At 29.1% G+C, this 21,890-nt stretch overlaps 2 protein-coding genes across 2 annotated transcripts; one reads left to right on the forward strand and one right to left on the reverse strand.

Annotated features, from left to right (window-relative positions):
- The first annotated feature begins 13,653 nt into the window (after window positions 1-13,653).
- Window positions 13,654-15,954, forward strand: LOC148299333 (cuticle protein 19-like). The gene is made up of 4 exons (XM_088276181.1): window positions 13,654-13,676; window positions 13,777-13,929; window positions 14,786-14,952; window positions 15,732-15,954. The coding sequence occupies exons 1-4, from the start codon at window positions 13,665-13,667 to the stop codon at window positions 15,784-15,786; spliced, it is 387 nt and encodes a 128-aa protein (XP_088132307.1). The 5' UTR covers window positions 13,654-13,664; the 3' UTR covers window positions 15,787-15,954.
- An 832-nt stretch (window positions 15,955-16,786) lies between these two features.
- LOC148299334 (uncharacterized) lies at window positions 16,787-21,650 on the reverse strand. Its single transcript, XM_088276177.1, has 4 exons — window positions 21,597-21,650; window positions 19,855-20,073; window positions 18,507-18,673; window positions 16,787-16,892 (listed from the first exon to the last, which is right to left on the reverse strand). The coding sequence occupies exons 1-4, from the start codon at window positions 21,648-21,650 to the stop codon at window positions 16,841-16,843; spliced, it is 492 nt and encodes a 163-aa protein (XP_088132303.1). The 3' UTR covers window positions 16,787-16,840.
- Window positions 21,651-21,890: the final 240 nt, after the last annotated feature.

Genomic DNA, 21,890 nt, shown 5'->3' on the forward strand with positions numbered 1-21,890 from the left:
GTAAATACTATAGGTAAATACTCCACTAAATACTATAGGTATGCCAAAATTAAGTGAATAATCATACTGTTATTCCATTTTCATATTTTTGACATGCTCAGTCCAGATTAATTATTTTTTCCCGTATAATTTGTTTTGGAGCGTTTACGTCAAAAAATCTAGCAAAAAATGTTTAAATTTCTTACGGCCATTTTACGTCAACTGTGTCGTGGACGTGTCATGATGAAATCTGGCGATATCATATGGCTGCTTGGTCACCCAGATCGCTCGATTTAATAACAGCAGACTTTTAAAAGTATTCTTCTGGAAAACAAGGTATACATCAATCGTCCACAGTCTCTTGTCAGTCTAAATGACAACATTCCATTATTTCAATAACCTACACTAAGTCATAGAAAATGCTCAAAAAAGACCCAAAGCTTGTAACAATAAAAGCCGCTCCTTTTTAGAAAATACGGTTTTTTCAAATAGAAGCAAATTAAATACACGAAAATACTTTTTTATATTGAGTTATTGGCTTATTTTACATATTAACTCGAGTCTTCTTCAGTCGAGTTTTTTTCACCACATATTTCCACTCCTAGATTAAAAAATCAGAAACACGATTGGCCACCTTAGGGGCTACACGCCTAGTATTTATTTTTTTATGATGTTTATTGAAAATATATAAAAATATATTTTTTTAAATCCTTACTTTTCAATAACTCTTTTCCTTTCAAAAACCATATATTCATTTCAAAGAAAAAAAATCAATACAAAAAAGGCGTTTTAAGTAAAAATTACAATTACATCAAATATTACCTTAGCTTAAAGAAATTTATTTTGCTATTTATCAAAGTATTACCGCGTCCGGATGCGTGCATATCATGCAGTTCCATATATACCACTGGATGTGGAACGAAAAATCAAAATGAGTTCCACTAACTGGCATTTAAAAAATAAACATGGATTTACTACTATTTCAGTAAAACTCATAAGCTCCCGAATCCGCGAAGTGATTAAATGTGTATATTTCATTTGAAGGCTAAAATGGAAGGTTTTCACTTCAACACTATGTTTTTTTTTTTAAATAAAAAATAAAGCTAAATTTAACTCGTGAAATTATTAGCTTTAAGTGAGATAATTACCGTGAAGTTAAACCTTCACTATCTAGTGCCCTTGAATATTGCACCATATCCATTACTCCGTAGCTATTTACTGCATTAAATAACAAATAAAGTATATCCTGCAGTAATCCGTTAACGTGAAACATAAAAACGGTTTTGTGTACCTACGCTCTCGGTTTAAATTCAATGTTTTCTATAATCTTAATAACTCACGGAGAAGGTCATCCCAGCTATTATTTTCAAATTGTACAATAGTTTAATTTACTTCAAATAAATTCATTACCTATTTCCTTAATGTAATTATATTTTTGCAAGTAGACAAAAAGGCCTATATCCTTCTCAAACTTCAAAACGAATTTTCGCATATAAGAATAAGACGTTCTCCGTGAGACAAGAAAACAAAAATACAAATATTCTTCCCGCTTGTTAAAAACAAAAAATGAGGTTAAAAATATCTCTCAATGAGGATTCAGAATTATAATATTGAAATTAACCCATCTATTTTTGAATTGATTTAGGAAAAACCAGTGACGCACGAGAGATCTGAAATAAAGTTTTAATTATAAATACTGTAAACTTTTAAAAATATTAATAGTTAACAGTTTATTTACTGCCTTGGTCAGTTGGGTATCGGACATTATTATCCAAAACAAATGTTGATTTTAAATTGGCTCCCCTGGTTGCATATTTCTAGTAATTTACACACTTATGTATTTAGAATAATTAAGAAATTAAAGATAACACCTGTTAAAGTCGTAGTAAAGAAATTGATTTTAAAATTCCATACATGGAAAAATCAAACTTCAAGCTTGTCTACGAAAACATACTTTCATCGAATGACATCATTTATTCAGTTTCAACTTAACCTCCTAATATTATAAACATATTTCATCCAATCAGATACACACTATCACATCGATGTTATCGATTTGATGATATGTCTTTTAAAATTACGTATTTGTAATGTCGATTATATTTTATAGGAAACAAATGACGTAAGTCAAGGAGCTCAGGGTAAATTGAATATATTTTTTTTAAATTTCCGATTCTCTTATGTCCAGAACTCCTCACCGGTCTGTACCTGTACTTGCCTTGTTCCGTTGGTTGCTTTTGTCTATATTTTGTACTAAGTAATTTTGTTTTCATAATAATTAATTCTAAAATTGTAAATACCTTTAGTATAACAGAGGTATTTGCTTATTTTTTCTTCGCCTTGTGGTTAAGGTAACTACGTATGTAATTTTTAAATTAATCTACGTGTTATAATATGAAACATTTTACATGATTGATTATATCAGAAATAACTTTTTTTTTAAACTACTACAGTATATTAATATAGAGTTGTGAACAAACGTATTTTTAAACAATGTAATTAAAATAAAACCACACACTAAATTGTTAGTACTTATGTATGTATATATTTTATATCCAAGCACTTTTTCACGTGCACGTTAAAAGTAACATATAGTTCTTACTTCACAAAAATAAAAGAAAATGTCGCGTATATTCCGCATGTGAATTAGAAAATGGATGTTGAAAATCAAATGGTATGTTTGAAACATGATTTAGCGATGCCTCAAGATAACCGATGGCAGGTCATAAACCCCATACATGGTCAAGACTTAAGAATTGGTAATTACAATCCCTCGTATAGTACTTTTGAGAATTCAACAGTTTCATAACGTAGATTTTTTTTTATTATTATTAATGTCATTTAATTCTTGGAGGAACTGATTTTTTGTAAAGTTACAGAACTGAAAAATTACCGATTTGACGCAAATTGCACCAATTCGTTGATAATTTGCAAAACGAACAAAAAAAATAATTTAACGCGATCATAAGAAACACTTTACCGAATCGATTAAATTTAATATAAACTGTGTTTATTCATTAAACATGATCTTTAACAAGTCAAGATTTATAAAAATATTTTATGGACTTACAAATTTTTCAGGATTTTTACGAACCAAATATTATGCGTTTACTTTATAGATATAGGTAGAAACTAATTTAGAGGCTTATTTAGAAAAAATACCCTTGTATTCATCGTTATTTTTATTCAATGAATTCTTAAGTAACTTAAATTATTTAAAAATTATTTTATGGAGATAACAATATAAGAAGAAACATTTTTTTACGACCAAATATATTAAAAAAATGGATTTTATCTTTTTTTTTAAATTCGACGAAAGCAATAATTCTTTTATATCCCATTTTGTTTCATTTATAAACTAGTGAATAAAACTTGTTAGGGTTTTTTTTGTTTTTCGCAGCTGTATTATAAATTGGATTTTTTTATATATTCATAAGCTTTATTAAACATGAATGTCACGTCGCTCAATTAATGTAACATTATTTAATGATATTTGACAATTAATTGCATATTTAAATATAGATACAAACGTATATTGATTATCATCGTCTCCCAAAAGAAACGACTTTACGTGTTGAAATCGGGCGCATTTAAGAGAAGTTACTTTTACAAATATTTGCATACATTATTTTTTATGTATTTATTTACAGCATGGAAAGAAGTCAAAAAGGTAAAAAGGTTACTTTTCGGACCCCTTTGGAATCCGAACACACAATTATACGTGTCGTAATTTTTTCGATCGCCATAAATAGCACGATCTCAAAATAAACATTTTAAAATAATTGTTTTCACCTTTTAAAAAAGAATCTAAAAATACATTGGTATTTTGATATTCTTTTTTAAAGATATTAAGGCCTAAATAGAACTTGTATTAAAGTCTCGGCCACAACTGATAGTGCAATGGACACTGCATCAGATCATCATAGTATTAGCTTAATCGATAATTACACAATCGATAATGACAAGGTGATCAGACCAACGCTACAAGTACCAATCCAGGATAATAATTCTTTTAAATCTTATCTACACCCAATGGTGCATAGGACACTTCATCCTATAGACGCAGTGTTATCTTGAACGTCAAATACACCAAGGAAAAGGGATCAGCATTCCGTTTAAGATACCAGTCCAGTGTAATATTAAAGTCAAAAATCACTTATATTTATTTATGACTTTTTTAAAAATATTGTAGGTACTGACATTTCTTGGTGGAATTGCATTTTAGATAGTAAAATAACAACTTTAATTTTTTTCCTCAGACTGGAGTCTGATGATGTCAGTTACGACGAAACCCGGTTGCTGGTCAAGTAAAATTCATATGGAAAAAAATAATAGTTGTTATTTTATTATATTTATTTATGACCCCTAGTAAACGAATCCATGAGGTCAAAAGTACGTGCTGTAGAGGAAGTGATCCTACTACATCACAACGGTGATGCATAATAACAAGGAATTTTAAAACAGTTTAGGTACATGGCCTTACTAAATTAATGAGTAGTAAATTATAATGAATAGTGTTACATGACATCATTAGTGCTTTACGACATTTCATTCAAACAATATTGCTAAATCTTCATTAAACATAAGGTTCTATTCATTAACCAAAAAATACTGAACTCAAATTATTCAGAACTCAATATCCATCAACCGTGAAAAAAATGGAAAGTTTTTTGCACTTCATTTAAAATACTCGCAAAAAGATTCAATTAGATAAGCGACAAGTTCAGTCTTTTCTTTGTTAAACTGTTGTCCTTGAGCGAGAAATCGATAATCAAATAAACTGGCGATATACTTGTGTATTTATAACCGCAACGACATCGGACATTATTTATAAATTATAAGTTTGAATTTAAGTTGAGCGCTACAACGCAATCCGAAACATCGTCATGAGGAATATGACTCCATACGTGCACATAAATCCGGTGAATGCAGTATTATACAGTTGTTAAAATGAGAATTCTCATGTTTTATTTTTAATAGATTTTATTAAAAGTTTAACATAAAAACACTTAACAATTATGAACACATCTTATTTGGTAGATAACAAATTATTTGATGTCAGGTACATCATTCAGGGATAAAAGGTGATTTTTAACGATGATAAAGACTGCTATGTTGGCTGAAGTCATCGAGATATTGGAGTTCATGTTGATGGTTATTTCCTCCTGTGGTACTCACTCTAGCTTGGAATCTGAAAAATATCAAATTTAATATACTTACATCCTGGAAACACCTTATACACCATACAATATTTCTCTGATTATATTATTTAAATATGAATACCTATATGGCTCCTGAAAAAGGAATGAAATTTACTCTATCATGAAAAATTTCGATTTTAAGTTAAGAAGAATGTTAGGTCGGGAGCCTTCATGACGACTTATAAGCCCCTTGACTAACCCCCTTCCGCCTAACTTTACCCGTTCCTTATTTATAGAACAATTTTATATTTTATATATAAATTATTATACAGACCTGAATGATGAAAGTTTAACTTCCGAAACATGTAGTCTTTAATAAAACTCTTGTGGTATAAAACAAGTGTTTTCTTTAATCATTACGATTTATAAGGGTTAATATTTTGTTATAAAATAAATAATTTCGTCAAGTTAGGAATTTTAAGGAACATTTTTTGCAATTTATTATTATTATATCTGTTAATTAAGCTATTCTAATGCATATATTGTTATTTAATTTATATGTAAAATTCATATAAGCATATGAGTCATGTTTGCACATGTAATATTATTACTTATTCATACCTACCTATTTACATAATTATAAAAAAATATACACATACATAACTACATAGTATACCTCGAAATAATTAGCAAACTGTTCCGAAATACGATAAGTGGTGTGATTTCTTTTGAAAATTATATTAATTAACTTCAATTAAAAAAAAATGTAATACTTCAATTTAAAATACATACTAAATATTGTGATTCATTTCTTGTAAAAAAGAGCGATATAGATAGATATATTTACGAGAAATAAAAACAATTCTACTGGGTGTAGTGTTCCATGTATTTTTTAATTGAAACATTTAACTAACTAACCATCACTCCGCTTCGTTGCAGGGGTAGGCAGAGAGAATCGAACGCCACACCACTCTGTCTTTGCAAACATTCTTTGCCTCTTCTATATTCATGCATCTCCTCATACATACCCGACGACTATTACGACTCCTGACCCGGCCGCTTTCAAATATTTGACATACCTGATTGTGCCATGTTTTCCTCGGTCTTCCTCTGCTTATTTATATTTATAAACATTCATTTAAAAAATTCACAAACATAATTTTAAAAAATTGCCATGTAAATGCAAAGTTTACTTTATTGAACTACATACTTGTCTTATACCAATATAAGTAAGGTAAGATTAAATATTTTTTGTACTACAATTACAAATGAATAGAATGTGATTACCCTTTATGTTTGTCAGCAGTGTAGGATACTGTCCTCGTGGAACCATCAGGCTGTAGGAGGGAGTACTGTCCTTCCACTGCATCACCATCCCTATTTTCCCATTGGCTCTTCTGATCCCGGGTATGAGGATCGTTCACGGAGTACTCGAACTGATATTTAGGATAAGCCTAGAAAAATACATCGGTACTTACTAAATAACCATTAACTTCAACATTTGCTTCTTATTTTGCAAACACACGACATGGTTTTCAAATGACCGTTTTTTTAAGAATATGTAATTTTTTTTAATGTTCACTAAATCATTTTGTAAATACCACATTTTTATTTGTTTTTTTTTAACTACCCCATATTTGTCAAAATCACACACTTCCAAATCGACATGAAAAATATGATAATTGATTGTTATAATCCAATAATTCTTTAAAATAGATGTGTTGGAAATAAATGTTGATTTTGAAAATATATAAATAATTTTATAATTGAAATTAAATTTCAACATTTGCAATCAAACACGGTTGAATTTTTATGAAAACCTCAAAAACCCCAATGCTAGTCAAAATGTTCAACTTAAACCCTAATATGTCTTCTTCTTCTTCAACCCTTATCCACACCCCACTGGTGCATAGGGCACTGCATATAAACGCAGTGTTATCTTGATCGTTAACACACGAAGGAAAGGTGATCAGCCCTCCGCTTCAGGGACCAGTCCAGGGTGATATTGAATAAATATAACAGTGAAAAAATCACTTTTATTTATTTGACCCCCCCTAGGAATCGAACCCGGGACCTCCAGAATGGTAGCCGAGCGTGCTGACCATTAATTACACTATGGAGGCGGACATAATATGTACAATAGGTCTTAAAAACAATGTTCTTACACCATTTATGACGTTTTGCAAGAAAATACAATAATTATGAATGAGTATGGTGTCTTGTCTTATTCACAATGTATAATGTCCTTCGTAAAATCTCATGTTTAGTAAGCATTTTAATCAGATCCTTACATGTTCGTTTTCGTGAAGATGGTGATCTTCAAGGCCGAAGCTATGATGATAGTCAGGAATGTGTTCCTTCACCACCCTCTGTGACGAAATAGCCTGACCTTGACCATGTTGTCCAAAATGGAATAAACTCGCATTTGCTGCAGCCACGATACAACAAATAGTAATTACCTGTATAAGTAATAAAATAAATAAATAAATATGAAATAAATGTTTACGATGCAATTTTCAATTAATCAGTTCCTTGGTGAATATTTGTAGCATACTAGGTTGATTTTATCCACATGTTTTTGTACCTGTCCAAAATACTTTTTCACAAATCTGGACTATGTCCAGATTTGTGAACTAGTATTTTGTCCAATTAGGAGTTATATTTTGCATTATTTTTTGACATCTCAACATAAATGAAGATAACAGTGTAAAAAATAATTTCTTGTTGGAGATAATCCAAGTTTGTGAAAAAGTGTTTGGAAAAAAGTGTGAAAGGAAAGAGTCTCTGCGTAATAAACCTTTCCTTATCTCACCATAGATGGCTTTAGTGAACTCGCGCATACTGTGTTAAGAGTTTAATAAATACATCTAGAAGTTTCATCATGGGTAGAATTGGTGTGTAAAGTGATCACTTAAACCACCCTATGACAGTCGTAAGCCTTGTAAATACCCAGACTTCTATATTCTTTCTTCTTCATCTATGTTGAGATGTCAAATAATAATGAAAATGTTTTTTTTTTTAATTATTCAATTTACTAAAAATGGCTGATAATGTTAACATATGTTGGAAGTATGTGTACCAACAGTAAAAAAAAAACCTTAAATCGAATAAACGTAGCCCACGATTTTAAATATCATCTTATTTTTTGTACAAACCTTGTATGCGTGGAAAATTACTAATCCGATTTAAAACAAAGAAACTTGAATTAATAAATGATTTGTATTGAAATGTGTATTGTAATGATATTATCGTGTAATTAATTCATTTTGAATAATAAAATTTAGGTTCGAGTTGAAAAAGTAACAATAGCAACTTTGATTTTAGATTAACCACTTTCACTATAGGTTAATACGTTGATTTTGGATACGTATGTGAAAAATGTTATAAAATAAATGTTTAAAGCATTACCTTGGAAATCATTATGTGCGTATGAACTCCAATTTTCAACTGTACTTTGTGGAAAATAAACAAATTCTTATATACCTTATAATCGAGCATCATTTCATAAGGATTATGTCGTTATTTCAAAATGAAGATTACAAAGTTTAATTTAATTTAATTACAAAGTTATTAATTTAAAACATTCTCTAATTAAAGACTTTCGTAGAATTTTAATAACACTTCATAATGATTATGTGATTAATTAACTTCTTTAATATAAACATTATGGAAATAAAAAATATCGGAAGATGATCTAATGTACACAATTAGGAGTATTTTGTGATCTAAATATGAAAAATGTAAATGGCCAATGAGTTTTATTTTATTTTACTGTTTTTTATCTCAAAAATGAGATATTTTTTTGATGTAATATAAATGTAATGATTTAAAATACATTGTTTTAAAAATTCCACAATAAAAACAGTAAGAATGAAATGTTACCTTGAAATTTGTTTTCTTTGATATAAAGTTTGATTGAAACATCAGAAAAACAGTAAGTTTCAATAAAATTTAGAATCATTTAAAAAAAATTGTATTTTCTAAACCACAGGGAATAACGAAATATTGACATGCAATATTAACTTGTTTATTTATAACATTGAGTCAAGTTTATCAACCTGCCCTTCAGTAAAGGGTAATATTTAATAATTATTATGTTGAAAAAACATGAAAAGTTTTGATCAACGGTTAAGGTTTTAAGCAATATCTTAGATTTTATATAAGAAATAACCATATTATTGGTGTGTCAAAAATGTTTTACGTATTAATGCATTAAGTAACAACTCTGCGCCTTATTTTACGAGTAATTATAAGCTGACAATTAATTGTTTGTTACATGTTTGAGCGTATTAATTAATTAATATCAAATGAAACACTTTAATAAAATTGCATTAAAAAATAGTTGCATGAATTCATTGACGAATTAAACTACTATAAGAATTGACGAAAAATTTTCAATATCACAGTATTCTCACACCATTTGAGGAATAAGGATCGATAACATGTTCTCAAAAGTAATGACACTAATGTATTTCTTCAATTTTTTTAATGAATGACGTACATTAATAATATGATGTTAATTATATTTATTATTGTTTATTTTAGATTGTAGTTTTGTGCGCCATTGCAGCTGTTTGTAATGCTGGGGTCCATCACTATAGCCATGGACAAAGCCAAGCAGTTTCCTATCAAAATATTCAACAGGAACATACTCCTGATCTCCAACACCATCATGATTATAATCACCACCAACACCACGAAAACGTGAGTAACTTTACATTGTAGGCAACCTTAGTATTTTTCTAACCTCTCAAAACATCATCCATTTTTGATATTTTTGATGATTTGAGTTATTGATATTTTTTTAAATTTATTTATTAAAGTTCGACATTAAGACCTTTGTTCTTCAGTTAAATATTCTTATATTAAAAATTTCTTCGTATATAACTATGTTAATCAGTCAACAGATTTACTTTAAATTTTCTTTTTCTTTTTAATACTTTTTTCTTTTTAATATGTTGTTTATGTATAGATTTATAAAACAAACAACAACAAAATCGCATAAATAAGCAATACGGTATGAAGCTAATTGTGAGAACTGAATCAGGAAACAAATTTTAAAAAAATCAATTATTTCGTTTGATTCTAGGCATACCCCAAATACGATTTCGAGTACACCGTGAATGACCCTCATACAGAAAATAATAAAGGCCATTGGGAGAGTAGGGATGGTGATGCCGTTGAGGGACAATACTATCTCGTGCAACCTGACGGTTCCACTAGAACAGTCTCCTATACTGCTGATAAACACAATGGGTATGACAAGTTAACTTGTTCTAAAATATAATTATGACTATTATATTAATCCGCAATCCGATATGTTAATATTGGTTCTTTTTAAATACTTTAATATTTTTACATATTCAACCAACCTTTCATTTTGTATTATATTCTTCTTTTTTCCGATCTTGCTTCTTCGTGAGCTTTTAATTTTCTAGGATTCCATCATCTCCTATATTTGGTTCATCCATCTTTAGAAATATCATCCTATTGCTCATCATACCTCCTGCCCCAGTATAATCAGTTCCTAATTTATAATTAAGTCATATTTGAAATTATATCTATACATTTAGATAAACATGGTATAATATCTGCAAAAACTAAAAATAAAACTATTTTATATCAGTTTTTTAATCAGATTTAGATCCTTTTTGCTTTCCGAATACATTTTCGATGTACGAGTATAAGAATAAACTTACTTCAGTTTAATCTTAAAACGAAATTTTAATAATTCGTTCCGAATATATTGCAGATTCCAAGCTGAAGTGAGGACTACTGGCGGAAATCAATACACCTATGGACATGAATATTTGGACAGTTATCAACATGGAGGGCTTCATCAGGGCAACGCCATTCACCACTTCTAAAAAAAATATTTTCCGCCTGTTATACATCATGTGATTTTACCTATTATATAATGTATTAATAAATTTTAAATATAAAACAAATAAAAAGATATACGTTTTTTTCTTCAAAAACCTAATCATCATTTCTAAATACCAAAAAATAATTCTTTATAACCTGGTTAACTTAAATCAGCTTCTGAGTCAAGCAGAAGAAAACTCTCTGAACTCTATTAACTAATAATATAGCAGTATGTTAAAGCAGCAATATCAAGGAGCAACATTTTATTTTAAATTAAGTTATCCTCAAAAAGTCTTAAAAAATCCAGAAAAGTAAAAATTCAAAAACATCTGCGTGCTCGTCTTGTATTCATAATCTGGTTTTAAAATGATAATTATGTACATTTTGAGTGTGTCCAAATACTTATTAACAAATCTAGATTATGTCCAATTATAGGAGTTATTTTTCATATTATTTTTTAAATAATATGAAAAATGCCCAGACTTCCATATTCTTCTTCATTTCAGATTAGAAATAAAAAAATAATATGATAATTATGTGTTTATTTATTTTTCTAATCATTTTTTTTTCTCCAACAATACTTGTTCACAAATCTGGATGATCTCCAATTATAGGAGTTATTTTATCTCAATATAGATGAAGAAGAATATGGAAGTCTGGGAATTTACGGGGCTTACGTAGTCTTTCTTCCAAAGAGTTTCTGCTTAATGAAAAGCTTCTTTCATATCACAATAGATGTCTCTAGTGAAGTTCTAGTGATTTAAGCACAATGATTTAAAATTGTATCATAAACATAGACCTTCCAAGAGTTTGAGTAGTGTGGTTGTTAATCATGGGTAGAATTGGTAAATGTTACACGTGTGTAAAGTGATCACTCAAACCCGCCTATGACGGTAAGCACCCTAAATGCCAGACTTCCATATTCATATTCAAGTCATTTACAAGGCTTACGACCTATTATATGTTGAATAAGTACTCACTGTACACTGTGCAACATTCACCATTCTACCCATGATTGACAACCACATTACTCAACTCATACCTATAATTTTACATCCAACACGTGACATTCCGCGATTGAGTTCACAACAGCCATCTATGATTGTATTTAGAAAACTTTTATTTAGCAGAGACCTTATTAATTCTATGCAAGATCCGAACTCAGGTATTTTACGTACCTACATTAAAAAAATGTAATATAACTCCTAAGCAGAAAAACCCAGATTTGTGAACAAGAATTTGGATATACTGGAATGAAAAGAAAAATAATAGAATATAAGTGAATATACACAAACATAAAAAAGTGCAATGTGGACCAGCTTTGTTTATTCTAGAATATGTGAAATGTCAAAATGAATTGCACAAGACATTCTAAATCTTAATAAATACTTATTATAGTTATGGTTTGATCATTTATTTTCTTCCATCAAATGATTTATCAATTCTCCCATTATTATCCTATTTTTATTCTTAACCAATATTCGACCAAGTCGTATAAATAAATCCAACATTGACATTCACCACGCTACACATGCCAAATGGGAGTTCTACAAGCATTGCCATCGGCTGGCTTAAGACTTACATTTCGTGGGTGTGTTTAAAGAATTTCGTTATGTTGAAAATCACGCGGTAAACGTGATTAAATAATGCATATAACAGTAACTAATTGGAGTTTTGTTTTGTAATGTAAATTCAATTCTGCTTATTATGTTATAAATACACTTACATTTTCTAATATACTTAACTTTTTTGGTGTACCTTTAAGGCATTTATTATACAATTCAATTATAAATACGTATATATTTCAGTTACTAAAAAATAATATTATGTAAAATAGCAAAATATCTTCGTGAAACAAAGACATGTGCATGACAACACATGTTCATTAAACTATTATAAATACCCGTTTAGATTATTAATTATAAAATAATAAAAAATTCATTGCTAATTATCATTAATTTATTGTTTTTTTTTTTATTATATATATATTTTCATATCGCATTGAACAAAAAACTTTAAATAATTTAAAAACAAATAAAAAACATTAATTAAGAAAGTTATCAATTTTTGTTTGAACAGCATACCTTTTTAAAACCTTTTAACCCTAGCTACTAGAGATATCATTTGAAAAATAATTTTCTGAGAGTGATTGAAATCGACTTCATTATAAAAGCGTCTAGAATTTAATGAAATAATTTTTATTTAATTTTCTTCTTTCTTTTTAAAGATAAATAAGGACATTAAGTAAATTACCTTAAAAAATCATATATATTTTTTTATACATGTGTATTAAAAATAAAAATAACTTAGTTACACGTCAAGTTTGTGATACGATTATTTGAAAATTTATAAAATAATTCATTCTTTAATTGAAGGAATAGATAATTTATTTTAGAGGATTGAGAAATGGGATGTTAAGTTTGCACGTACTTACATATGTTTGTACAAAATGTATATATGCCTCACCGCGTTTGTTCTCAATTTTCACCGCGTTATTTCACAGTCTTACCCACACCCCTCTATATATTTCATCGAATGTAATTGCCTTTTTTATTTAAAATTAATGAACATTATTGCATTATCAAAGTATTTAATTAATATACCAATATAAAAAGAAGAACATTTAATATCGCGTCACAGTACTCGTTGCGGTATTCTGAGAAGAACATCAAACACATAATGATTTCTAAGGTAAGAAAATTATTGACATAAAAATATTTACATTTTAAGAAATTAATTTTATACAAAACAAAATTGAAAATCGGCATTGCATTTTTTTTTCGTTTTTCAGGTATTAGCTGTGAGCCTTCTGGTGGCCGTTTGTAGTGCAGGCCACATTGGTCACTATGGTGGACATAATAGTCAGGCAGTCTCTTCCCAGAGGATAGTTCAAGAGCATATCCCAGATCACCAACATCACTACGAACACCACCATGAAGAAAATGTAAGGAATATTATTATTTTATATTATTACTTCATAGAATCCACTTTTTTTAAGTATTAAAAGATATATTTGTAAATTTTCCATGTACGAGTATATAGGTTAATTTATAACAAATATTTGCTCATAAATTATTCTTAGAATTGTATTTTTTTACACATATTGCCTACTCATTTCAAGAACGTCATAAATCAAAAAACTTGATTTTTCAGGAGAACGTTCAATTGGAGAAAAACCTGAAGGTGATTTTTCCATTTGAAAAATATTAAGTATATTTTAAAAAAATATATATATATTTTCTTCAAAATGCAAAAACAACACTTTTTGCCCTATAGTGGGTAAATTTTAAGTTAAAAATATGCCGCTTTTGCTAGGATATTGTACATTTTATGGGACATTCCAAAAACATGCACAATTGGAAATTGTCGATTTTTTATTAATGACGTTTTTGAAAGGAGTGAGCGATATATTGTGTGTGTATTATAGGAAAATAAAGACACCTTTTGGCTAAACATTTTTGTATTTATAAAACGCATTGATATTGATTTAAAATTCAATATTTTTTTGACAATGTTACAATATATTAAACTCGGATATTTATAAAATTTTACCCAAACCAAAAAATGGTGCAACGTTTTTTAACGTGAGAAATTTATCTAAAATCACAAAACAATTTTTATCAACAGCAAAAAAGATCGTTTTTATAGACTAAAAATCTTTCTTTTACTTCAGATGTTTATAGTCATAACATTTTTTTCTAGTAGTCATCTGTGTAAACTTACAATGTAAGTTTAATCGTAAATTTATCTAAGGGGTTGATGTATTTTTTTAAATGACGAAAATGTTTTTATATTTTCAGTCCTATCCAAAATACAAGTTTGAGTACTCCGTGAACGACCCCCATACTGAAGACAACAAAGGCCAATGGGAGAGCAGGGATGGAGATTCTGTAGAGGGACAATACTCTCTCCTACAGCCTGATGGATCCACGAGGATAGTCTCTTATACTGCCGATAAACACAAGGGGTAAATCTCTTTTATTTTTAATTAAATTAGTTACCAATTTTTTCGTTATTATAGATCACAACCGCGTGTATCATAAACATCACCTTCAAATAAATTGAAGAACATTTATTACATATTAACTTTTAATTAAATAAAACACAGTTTTAACTACTCGATATTTTGCGATATATTTTTAATTTAACAACATCAAAAAAACTACTTAAACTCTCTTAACTATAAATAATTTATTCCAAAAAACATTTTTTGTTTGTTTATTAGATTAATGGATGTGTTACAAACATAAAAACATTCTTAAAAAAGTTTCATAAGTATTTGCTCAGAGCACACCGATGTTTAAAAAAATTATGATTTTTTTTAATTGTATTTACTTTATATTGTATACACATATGTTTCATGGTTACTGTTCATATGACTTAGTATTGAGCACCCTACTTCCACTTACGAATATATACTTGTACATATTCGTAAGTAAAAGTAGGGTGTGCGCAGAGTAGGTGCCTGTCCAATACCACTAACCCGAAATTGTATCCGCACGGTCAGGTTTGTACGCAAACAAAATATTAATGTGAAAACCAAATAGAAGTCGTGAAAAAAATAGAACCAAAAAAATATATTTAATGTTATCTTTTTTTACTTCAACAATTTTAATAATAGATCTTTTTTTTCACTTTATTACTTACACGATGCGGAACGGATCATATTGTCCTCATCCAATAAACCAATATAACGTAGTCTGAAAGTTTTTTTATAATAATTTCATGTTTTTAAATTTTTCTTAGATTTAACGCCGTTGTGGAGACCACTGGAGGACGACACTACGATTACCACCACTAGGTATTTTGGATTTATGCATCGAAAAGGCTACGACTCCGATAACACCGCCACCGGCATCAAACTTTTACATTTCGTGATATACTATATGTAAATATACAATATAACTTATATATGTAGGAATTTATTCAATCAACCCACATTATATATCATAAGTAACAGAATGCCACTGACCAAATATTAAACACTTTCCTCACTTTTCTTTGTGATATTTGATTTAAGATATTATTGATTTATTATTATTATTTTGAGGTGTTATTTTGTTTTTGATTTATCGTTTTATTTTTAATTTTTTTTATTTTGATTAATAAATTTATTGAAAGCTTTTCCTTTTTTCTTTTACTTTCCAATTTTATTATAGATTCGCAAATCAAGATGAGATATACCAGTTATAAATGTGATATATTTTTTAATATAATTTACTTCGAAACTAAGAGGCAACTTTGAATCTTTTGCTTTAATTTTGTTTTGTGAACTCTTTCGTTTTTTATCACAAACGCACTTTCTGAGCACTAATAATGGTTTTAAACACGCGAATATGTTTTATGACGACAGGGCCTGTGACTGGTGTCACCTTGAATGGTGAAATCGTGGGATTAATTTGAAAATCTAGTGCCAATCATATCTTTCATAGTTAAAAAGATAATATGCCAAATAGAAATGAATTAATCCACAATTTTGAAATATTATTTTGTGCAGACCCTAAACCGTCAAAAAATATGTATTTTATATTAGGGAAAGGCACATAAAAAGTTATTTAAACAAATACGCATGGTGTAATCATTTTCAGGATTTTGCACTAAAATTACATGCTCTTACTGCCCTATAGAGGTTGTAAGATAGTATATCAGCTGATACGATACACATCGTCACTGATTATGACATATTATTGTAGAATAACAAAAATGTAAAATAAAATTCGTGAATATTGTAGGGAAAGAATTTATTTTAAATAAATATAAATAATATAGCAGATAACAAAATATTTAGCTTCGTAAAACATATCACATTTTGATTGATCATCTAAAAAAATAAACATGTTTCTGTGATGCCAATATTAATAGTGTCCTTGGTGCGCGGGAGCGGAATAACTTACCTGAGCATTAAATCTGAAATCATAATTAATAATTAATTATCATTAGAATAATAAAAATTTTCAACAAAATAATAACATTTCTGGAAATTTCGTCATATTAAGAGTTAACTTATCTACCTTCACTACTTAATACATTCATTTTGAGAGAAATAGCAGAGAAGATGCCGACTGTTAATATGAAAACTTAGTATTTCTTAGGAGGTATTAACTTGAAGGATGCGATTTTTATATTGGCATTCCATACCACCCAAGGAAAGCAAATTATACATTTTTAAATCTTTGTGTATAAACACTTCCATGGGAACATGGAAGTTTTTAAAATAAAATTGAATTAAATACAATTGTAACTCAGTCTCTTAATAATCGTTAACTGTCTCAAAATAAAAAATATGTTGCAGTAAAAAATACATTGTTTTTATATTTCATTTACATAAATATTATCAAAAAAGTGTGTTAGTATCCACATCATACTATTGATGTATGACTACACATGCAAACATTTTTTTTAAATTTTAATTTCATATATTACATCAACTTTATTTATGTTGTAATTATTTCTTGGTTATATACGCCCACTAATTAAAATAAAATAAACACCGAAGGAAATTATTTCATATTTTTTGTTGAAATCCAGCTATTAAATATTATATACAAATTGTAAAAGAAAATCGTATTTTCATATACTGTACAAATTGCACAAACAATGTATTACAATATTTGACGAGTTAGCGTGCAATACGACTAACGTCACAACGGCTTACGTAATATACGATCAAATACGTTGTATATTTTTTACGTTATACCGAAACGATATTATTTATATGAAATGTAAAGTGAATGAAAAATGAGAAACGTTGAAATTATTTTACATAAATTGATTGACCAACATAAAATGAAAAAATGTTTTAAATGTTTATGAAGTAAATTTTGAATACAGTAAAAAGAACACAACAAGAAAGAGTGCTCAAATGACAAAATTTGACAGAAAAAGCGAAAATAAAATCAGAAGTGTGATAAATAGTATAGAAATAAGAAAACTTAAGTAAAACATGAACAAAATGTTGTTTAAGTATTTCCTCAGTTAATTTGTTTTCCATCAGTAGGTTAATTTCGGCATCAGTACATTAACTTTCTGTAAAATTCGTGTTTTATAACGTTTTAATTGGCTGTCATTAACTGTTTTGAAAAAATATTTGTTTGGACACGAGAATTAAATTCTTTATTAAACTTTCATAAAATGAATCTTCTGAATTCTGAATAACTAGATATATATTTTTCTTTTTCAAACCCTCTTCCGCACCTAAAAGATGCATAGGGCAATGCATCATATAAATGCAGTGTTATCTTGATCGTTAACGTATGTAGGAAAGGCGATCAACCCTACGCTTCAGTTTAATTATTGAATAAATATTAGAGTAAGAAAATCACTTTAATTTATTTGACCCCCCCCCTGGGAATCGAACCCGGGACCTCCAGTACGGCAGCAGAACGTGCTGAACATTAAACTACGGAAGCAGACATATATAAATACGTACATGTTTATTATTTTTACCCCTGAAAATTTTATTAAATAAAGTGCCTCACAATAATATGTTCCATAAAGATTGTACTTTAAAGATGTACCTACCCGCTATGTTTGTCTGCTGAATAATGCACGGTCCTCACATGACCATCGGGCTGCAGCAGGGAGTAGTGTCCCTGTACCACATCTCCGTCTCTCTGCTCTTCCTGGCTCTTCATATCTCCGGTGTGATGATCTTCTACGCTGTACTGGAACTTGTAGGCGGGATGACCCTGATGAACATATTTCAATTACAAATATCACATTTTAAAGATTTTATTGATATTTTAATATAAGTGAGAAGTATGTTGATATAGTTTATTATTAGATTAAAACCAATATTTTTAGCTTTTCCACTTTTTTATTTGACCAGCGACCGGGTTTCGTCGTTACCGACATCATCAGACCAGTCTGATGATGTCGGTAACGACGAAACCCGGTCGCTGGTCAAATAAAAAAGTGGAAAAGCTAAAAATATTGGTTTTAATCTAATAATAAATTAAAAATGCAATTCCATCACGAAGTGTCAGTGGATAATATAAATCTATTAAAAAATGTTGATATAGGATTGGTAAAAAGCTCTGGGTCTGGGTTACAAGACTTATTACATCTTAAAAGCGGGTTAAAGTAACCACTTTATGCATTGTGTAAAACTCACCAGGATTATTTTAAAGCTTACTCAGATTTAACCATTAATAGGTGACAGCATTTTTTTTATTGATAATGAATTAACTTCATACGTGACATTATTGAGTTTTATTTTATTACGCAACACTAGTTTCGAAAACCACAGTTGTTTTTATCGACAGGTGATTAGTAAAACTTACTCAAGTTTTACTAATCACTCAATAAAAGCAACTGTCACGTGTTATGAAATTAATGTCAATAAATGGTATTTTACAACCTTTTTTTTAATCACATTTTTTTTAAATATCTTTTCACAAAATTAATGCCGAATCAATAAATAATAAGTTCATAATTTATATTTGAAGCACTAACTTAGTGATTTTCCATTTTATAATTAAAATGTAACTTTGTTTTAAAATCACTATAAATATTTAATTATAACTTAATTACGCTTCGAAACCGGTAGACATTATCATTAAGTTATAATTGAATATTTATAGTGATTTTAAAACAATATTACATTTTCATTATAAAGTAATAAGTCAATTAAGATCGTCTTCCTTGGCCTTTCAGTCCTGCGAGAAAAATAGTAGCCAAAATTTGGATATAGTAAAATATTGTAAAATATTATTACGAAATAGTATTATGAAAAGTTTTCGATGTGCAAATAAAATTAACACATTTTCAATGTCGTTATTATCATTTTCCGTGTTTTCTGACTTATTCGCTTATGCGGTTTATGTCGGATAATCGAGACTCTACTGTATTTTGTTAATAAGGCACGTACATATTCTTCCTCTTGTTTGTAAGCGTAGATGGGGGCATGGTGGGACACGAGGGCGGGAGCGGAGGCGTAGTGGGCGGGCGCGTGGTGGGCGGGCGCGGCCTGATGTAGCACGATGCTCTGCGAAGACACGGCGTGCCCGTGGCCGTGCCCGTGCCCGGACGGGTGGTATACCTGGTGCTGGGCGACGCAACCAGTCGCCAGGGCAAACAACACGCAAACCTAAAAATATATTTTGTTTTACAACATTTTGAGTGTATCCAAATACTTGGTCACAAATCGGAAATATCTTCAATGAGGAGTTTTGTTTTTTTAATTGACATCTTAACAAAGATGAAGAAGAATATGGAAGTGACGGCATAAACAGGGCTTACGACAGTCCTAGGCTTGGTTAACTCGGAACCAAGCCCATGACGGTCGTAAGCCCTGAAAATATATATCTTCATCTATATTGAGATGCCAAAAAAATATATTACTTAATTTTTTTATATTAAATTTCTATATTAATTTCAACGTACCTATATAATTTTTCGTTCAATTTTTTTTTATCACAGAGCTTTAAAACGTTTTGAATTCAATTTAAAAATTAAATGTTTGGTTGAGAATAACATTCAATTTAAAGCAAAAAACTCATTAGAAAAAAATTATTCCTTTTTTTAAATCTCTATTAATAGAGATTTTGGATATTTTTGAACTTTTAACTTTCAAAATTAGATATTTTTTTTAATTATGGACGTATATATTTTTGTCTGTTTCATTTTGGAATTTTTACAAAATTATTAAATACCTTACCTTTCCAAACATTATAAATGCCGAATTGATATTTAACTAGACAAGGTTTATTGGAATATAAGTTCTTATCAACTGTGACAAATATCTCTAAATCTTTTCTTATATACTAGCGGCACATGCTGTGGCGCTGAGCTTTACGTAACATATTGGTATATTGGTAATTACAGAAGCTTTTGACACCAACTTCATAACAAGTTTGAAACTATATCACATATCAAATAATTAGACAAGTTCACTCAGTAACAATTTGGTAACACAATTATACAGAGTTGATTCAGGCGGAAAATAAATTGAGAAAAATATCCAACTTACACTTATATCGTATTTAAATTCATTCATAAAGAAAAAATTGGATTTTAAAGAATTTACTGAATAAACATTAAATCATTAAATCAATTAATATATATCAAATTATGAAATCTTTGTGCCCTTATTGTGTATTCAATTTCATGCATTTTATTGAGCCTATAACTCATTATTTAATAAAATATTTATTAGAAACAATACAGTAGTTTCGAACCCAGAAATCTCTGAATTTAATGTATTGCGGATTATGAATCAGAGTCCACGATACTAACCACGGGACTCCAGCTCGCTTTTCCATTCTACGTCCAATAAATAATCTACTGAGCAGGACTTATGACTCAAACTTCATTAATAATCAACTGTAATCAAACGATTAATATCATATATAATCATTAAGTTAGCCATACGTCCATGCAATACGGTGTCCTATGCACCACTTGGGTGAAGATAGAAAAATACTAAATTCATAAAAGGAAAAATCAGTATCGAGGGTTGCATACCCGGGCTCTTACAAGCTTATCTAATAAACAATTTCGTGAGAACCTTGATACAATGGGATAAAAACATTTTAAATCAACAAATCATGGATTTGTTTCCTATTTTATTTTTATTGACATGTGACCGGTTTTCGTCATTACTGACATTACCAGTCTGATGATGTCGGCAACTGTGAAATCCGGTTTCAAGTAAGAAAAAGCCATGCAGTTATTTCATTATATAAAATACAGTTCCACCAATAAATATTAGTAAAATAATTAAATATATTTTAAAATGTTTTCTTCTTAAAAAAAACCTGCACTTTACTGGGTCACGAGTTAAAATCGAAAACTTATTATTATCTTATTAGGGCATGTGTGCTAATCAGCGATAATGAGAGAATTAATCAATTAATATTGTGTACGGGTCAGTTATTTGATCTCGTTTTATATAGAAACCTGTTT

Source organism: Brachycentrus maculatus, unplaced genomic scaffold (assembly GCF_059751285.1).
Source record: "Brachycentrus maculatus isolate JH-2025_06_01 unplaced genomic scaffold, ASM5975128v1 h1tg001182l, whole genome shotgun sequence".
Lineage (NCBI taxonomy): Eukaryota > Metazoa > Arthropoda > Insecta > Trichoptera > Brachycentridae > Brachycentrus > Brachycentrus maculatus.